General features: G+C 57.7%; 1 protein-coding gene across 1 annotated transcript in view; it reads right to left on the reverse strand.

Moving 5' to 3' along the window:
* The window catches only part of COL13A1 (collagen type XIII alpha 1 chain), a gene marked incomplete at both ends in the record, with an annotated part of 145,258 nt that extends 143,404 nt beyond the window's left edge, over window positions 1-1,854 (reverse strand). Inside the window, one exon of the mRNA XM_080823351.1 lies at window positions 1,561-1,854. Coding sequence (XP_080679477.1) covers window positions 1,561-1,854 — 294 coding nt within the window. The remainder of the gene's footprint in view (window positions 1-1,560) is intronic.
* Window positions 1,855-6,000: the final 4,146 nt, after the last annotated feature.

The following is a 6,000-nucleotide window of genomic DNA, read 5'->3' on the forward strand; positions in this document are numbered from 1 at the left end:
GGGAGCCCTTGCTGCCCTGACACCACCTCCACCACCCAGCCACCCCGGGAACACTCTCAGACAGCTGGCAGAGGCTACTGGCTCGCGCTGTTGGGTCCAGACACTTCCCAGAGGACTTGCAGGGGGCCTGGCAGAGTCCTGGATCCCCTGGGTCCTGGCGGGGCATGGGAATGGGCTGCTGGCAGGACTGGGACCACCCGTTCTGCTCTGGTCCTGGGACCTCCCTCTCCTTGAGCCCACCAGAGAGCTGCCTGGGCAACTACCAGCCTTTGCCTGGTAGTGGGACCTGAGAGGAGCCCAGCTGCAGGGCACTGGAGCCTTGTGCCAGAACGGCCACAGCACCCACCTCAGTTAGAACGGGGCTCCGAGGCCAACCGTTACAACCAGTTTGCGAGCTCAGAGGGGTGAGGGTATTTGCTGCTCACAGGGCTCTAAGTAGCAGAGTGGGGATAAAAACCTCCTCCCTGCTCCCTCCTGTTCCACACCACCTCCGACTAAGTAAGGTGTCCCCTCCCAGTTCTTGCTCAGGGAAACCTTCCATGGCCAGCCCGTTCCAGAACCTCTTCCCAGACCACCACAGCCCTCACCTGTGGGTCTTTTCCTTCATTTGAGCCCCCGATCCCTTGTGCTGTCCAGAGTCTCCTAAGTCACCAGGATTCCCACTCCCACTGGCCGGCTCTTCCTCTGGTGGCACCAGTGAGACCGCAAGTCTCTCCTTCCTGGGGAGGGCGAGCTCTCTCCATGTACTCGCACGATTGCTATAGCTAAGAAACACTAATGGCTTTAAACCCACTTAGGTTCAAGGACATTTCAGAAGGGGGCAAAGCTCAGCATCCCTTTCCCAGAAAAACACACAAACATAAAATGATGGGGACCATCCCAGGGGACCAGGGATAGGAAACGTGGCTTAGAAACAAGAGGGTATAGGCTTATTTGAGCCCAAGGACAGCAGAACCAGGGAAACCACGGCCTGGGGGCGGTGGGCAAGGACCAGGACACCATTCCCTGCAAGGACAGCCCCATCTGTCCCTCTCAGCCCCCTGGATGACTCTCTTCCCAGCTGAACATGGCGATAAAAGTCTGGCAGCAATGATCCTCAAGGGATGGATGCGAGGGCCGCGGGGGCCCAGCCAGCCTCAGCCAGGGCCATCGGGCACACATCCCGCCGCGTGGGCGCTGGACGGCTCTCGCACCGCCCTGGCGGAGTGCCGGGAGAGAGAAGTGGGGCCCGGCAGCCTCTGCGCGCCTCCCCGCCCCTTGCCTTCCTCCACCTGCCCCGCGCGCCCTGGCGCTCTCAGCGCGGGACGTGGGGGCGCCCGCCGGGCGCGGGAGCTGAAGGGTCCCGCGCAAGCCGCCGGGGTCCTCCGGGCCCTCCGAGTCCCCGCAGGCCCGCGTCCGTCCCCGCCCCCACCCACCGGCAGACAGCCGCTGCGGGACCCGGGCGCACCGCGCCGCTCGGAGCAGAGCAAGCGCCCGCGGGCGCCCGCCGGTCGAAAGTTCGGAGGCTGCGCGAGGGGGCGCCGCCGGGAGGGATAAAAGCCAGCAACAAAGAGCACAGACCTCATCCAGCAGTTGGTTGACTCGTCCCAAAATAGCCGTCTCCATTTGCTGCTCCCCACGCTCGGCTTCCAGGCGCAGCACCCGGGCCTGCAGCTCGGCGGTCCGAAAGTGGGCGAGCAGGCTGAGCGCCAGCGAGCACAGGGCCAGCGCCAGCAGCCCACAGGACCCCGGGCTCGGCAGCCGCGCGCAGCGCTCCGCCGGCGCCACCGCCAGCGCCACCGCCGCGGGCGCGCTGGGCTCCCCGGGGCCGCGGGCAACGGCTGCTGCCGCTTTGCGGGCGCGCTCCGCTACCATCCCTTCGAGTCTTGAGAACCAATAAATAAATAAATAGAATAAATAAAGGCAGGCGCCGCTGCCCTGAGGCGCTATTCGAGCTGTGGGCAAGGGCGGGGGGGATGTCCCTTTCCTTTGCTCCCCGCAGAGGATGGAAAAAGGAGCGGCAAGAGGGTGAAAGCCGAAAAAATACCACCAGCGGTAATCGGGGTACACCCAGGTGAGAAGAAAGTTACTTCGAAGAACGTTCCAAGTCCAGGAAAGTTAGGGGAATCTGGACGGCTCTCCTCTCCGCCCCGTTTTCCCCTTGGATTAGCTGCAGAGTCCTGGAGTTGGTTCTGCGCTGTCCGTCCTTCTTGGTGTCTCGCGCCTCCCGGGCGAGCCGGTTTCAGTCCCGGGGCGAAGGGGCGCACATGGAGGGCCCCATGGGCAGAGGTGGGTCGTGGCCGCTGCCGAGGAGCGTTGGGGCCGATTCCGGCGCCTCTGTAACTTGACACACTAGCCGCCGCTGAACGGATCGGATGAGCAATCCGTGCTACTTCCCAAACTAATCTCTCCCACCCCCCTCCCTCCTCCTCCCCTCTGCTCCTCCACCTCCTGCGGGGCCGACGGCTTGGATTTATTTATTTATGCAAACTCGCCCGGGGTGGGGGGCGTGGTGTGCTGGGCCCGCCGCCCCAACCCGCCCGCCCGGGAGCCCCTCTCCCGCGCTCCCTGTCCCCTTTGAAGTGACACTTGGGGTTATTTATAGGCAGGAAGGGGGTGTGGAGTGGAGCGGGGCTTTACTTCTCTCCCTTTCTCCGGATTCACACCGAGGGCCCTGTCTGCCTTCCACCGAAGTCGTGGGGCCAGGATAACTGCTTTCCGAAAAGTTGGCAAAGGCAGCCTTAAGGATAGTCCAAGGAGCCTGGCTGTGTTCTTGTTGGGCACCTGGATGGATTTCAAGATCTTGAGCAGGACGATCTAAATCCCTTCGGCCACCATTGCTCACCTCCCCCACCCCGCCGCCGCCACGTGTTTGGGGTCTCATCCCCTCTCTCTCACCCCCAATCAGTTTCACATTGTTTCTGTACTTCCTGCGCCCTGCAGCCCTGAGCTTTTGGTGGGGGCTCTTTCCACCTACCACATTTTTAACATCTTTACTCTGGGGTGAAAAGTCAGCCCTCCAGGGGGTGGCGGAACTGACCTTTTCACTCTTTCAGAAGCAAAACATAACAAGGTACAGGAGAATAAAACTGAGCAGAGAGGTCCATTCCAAGGTATTCGAGAGTCCGGGTCCTGACTCCCCTCCTTCCTGCCTGGCACTGATCTGTGACCCACTCCATCCCTCTGCCCTCTGAGCAGCCTTCCCAAACAGCCCAGCCATCGAAGGTGAGCAATTCTCCCACACACTCAGACTCCCTCCTGGGCACGAGTCCTTCTTTAGAGCTAACCCCGCTCCCTCCTGCTGTCATTTCCTAAGTAGAGAAAACCTAGGGGCTGAAGCTCATTTTGTAGTTTCCTCTCTTGTCACTTCCCCCACTTTGAGTAACACTGTATCCCAAGAGACCTTATCTCCTTGCACCTCTTGACATTCCTGCAAACGGGATGGTGGGGTAGAGTTCCTGGAGAAAGCCCACCTCCCAGGAACATGGGGCAGGGGCTGAAAAGCTGGCCGTTGGGATGTGAAATGCGGGTGGGGTGACAAGAGTGTTGTGATTCCATTTTAGAATAACAGCTGTGCCAACTTCACATTGTACATATTGACTTGGTGGGGCCTGATGTGTAACAGAGTATCAGGGCTGACCTAACAGTATGGCACATTTGACAGAGTACCATGGTAAGGTAGCACTCAGATGTAATCCGATGGGTCAATCAGCTGCCCAGAGGACCACAGGGATAGAAAGTGATGCTGTGGAAAGCGCTGGAGGCCAGGAGTTCCAGGTCAGTGCCGGCTGGAGCATTTTCTTGGCGTGGGAAACCCACGTTTCCCTACCCAGGATGGATGTCTCCACTGGGCCGAGACCACAGGATCCTTGAGAGAGCACCCTGGTGTTGGCGACCACCAGGGGGCGCCAGAGAATTTCCGCACAGAGAGAATGTGCCAGAGATTCAGGGACTGGCATCCCTACCTCCGCCCCCACCCCACCCCACCCCCAGGCAAGTAGGCATGGAGGGACTGAACTTGGGGTGGGGGGCTAGTTTCATTCCTTCTGCTTTCCACAGGCTGATCTTTCCCTTCCTGGACTTAAGGAGCGCTCAGGACTGTTAAGGCTGTGAAATGGTTCATTGGGGGCTGGAACACACTTGGTGGCTGGAAACAAGGAGGACACAGGGGTCAGGCCTGACCCCAGCATCACAGTGGACGTGTCTGAGCCTTGGGGGCTTCCAGGGGGCTCTAGAGTCCGAGAAGCCTGGGTCTAAAGCACAACTGTGCAAGCTCGGAAACTTAATGGCATGTTGCGGGTAAAGCACTCGACACAGGGCTGAAACAGAGCAGGCTCTCAGAAATGGCGTCTGCTGCTTCTATAGGACTCAGGGTTGCTTGTCCCAGCTAAGATGCAGCCACTTCTGGGCTCCCAGTTGTGAAACAGAAAGAAATGTCAATTCCACGAGAAAGCACATGAGTCACAGTCTCCGTTTTCCCATGCCTGAGAGCTGGGGGTAGCCGCTGAGTGGGGGGCCCTATCCCCAGATGTCCCGTCCCTTCTCCCTGCATGTTCTGGGGAATTCCGGCTTCCAGGGAAGCATTGCCTAGCACGGGCACAGAGTAGCTGGGCTTATCTTGAATGCTCTTTCTGCAGAAGTGGGGGCTGGGACCCACGGACACGGGGCTGAATAAACCTGACTTTTCAGGAGCTCGGAACCCAGCGGGGAAGATCGGGTATGTTCAAAAACAACCGCCACATGAAGCAGAACAGTGAAAATCCACAAAACAGCGCACAGGCCACAAGAAAGTGCTTTGGGGATTCCCAGGAAGAAGGGCAGGGATCCTGTGGTTCAGGAAGACTTTCTTTTTTGTAGCAAGAAGGCTTTTGACATTAACCCAAAGAGTTTGACCTTGCTCTGTGACCATGCTTCTACTCCTAGAGAAAAGCAGATATTCTGGGTACTGGGATAGAAAGTTAAGAAAAAATGCCCCGTGCACATGGGCCGTGCAGTTCACCAAGTACTTTTTGTGCTTTTCTGCTTTCATGTATTTGCTCCTGCTGGACTTTCTGCCAGGATGTCCACCCTTCACTCACCAGCTCTCTGCACCTGAACGTCCTGTCATTCTCCCCAAGTCCAATTTTAGTGCACAAACCCCACTTCTCTTCTTCTCGCTTGGGGCTTTGACAACTTCAACCTCCCACTTCTGAAGCTCTCACCATCTCGGTTCTGAGCCCACTGCCTGTCTATTCCGGTCTCTCCGGCCTGATTTTTAGTCTGTCCTGAAGACTCCTCTTTCGTTCCTGGGATCAAAAATGGGGATTATATCTCCTCAGGACAGTCAGCCTTGGCTGGGCTGTGTTCCCCACAGCTCTTAATCTGACTGCACGTCAGAATCACTCGTAGAGACCACGGGAGTGCCTGTTTTATCTCCAGACCCTATTCTCACTTGTCCCCATATCTTTGGCTCAGTTTCCCCCGAGGGATCCCTTACCCCCAGTCCATGTGACTCTGGTGTGACTGACCCCATGCCCAGCTCTACCTTCTAAGACTGGGAAGGGCTTTCTAAGAGGGTACCAACCAGAGCTGCGGGAGGCATCTTGCCACAATTCCTAAAGATCTTGCCTGAAAATGAAACGAGCCCGGAGGCAAACAGAGGTGCAGAGACACCGAGTCCTGAAGACGTTACACTCTTGGATCAAACTGTGCCTGAAACTCATCTATGTCAGCACTTTTTTTCATGACAAGAGTCATTTTTGCTCAAGCTAGTTTGAGTTGGGTTTCTTCTCTCACAAGGAAAAGAAGCCAGAGTCACAGATAGGGGCTCCCCGTGTTAGAGAGTGAGTCAGGAACCCTTTCTGGTCAGAGTAGGGGAACAGGGAATCCCAGTCTCCCATCCTGTTTAGAGAAGTTCCCCGACACTTTGGGGTGTACATGCAGGGTAGAAAATCACTGCCCTGAGCGCTTTCCCTGGGATGAGCGTGTCCCTCCTGAGCTCCAGGTTCTGTCTAGCTCACGATGACTCTCTAGTGTGAACCC

The sequence above is a fragment of the Martes martes genome (assembly GCF_963455335.1).
Source record: "Martes martes genome assembly, chromosome: 14".
In the NCBI taxonomy this organism is placed as follows: Eukaryota; Metazoa; Chordata; class Mammalia; order Carnivora; family Mustelidae; genus Martes; species Martes martes.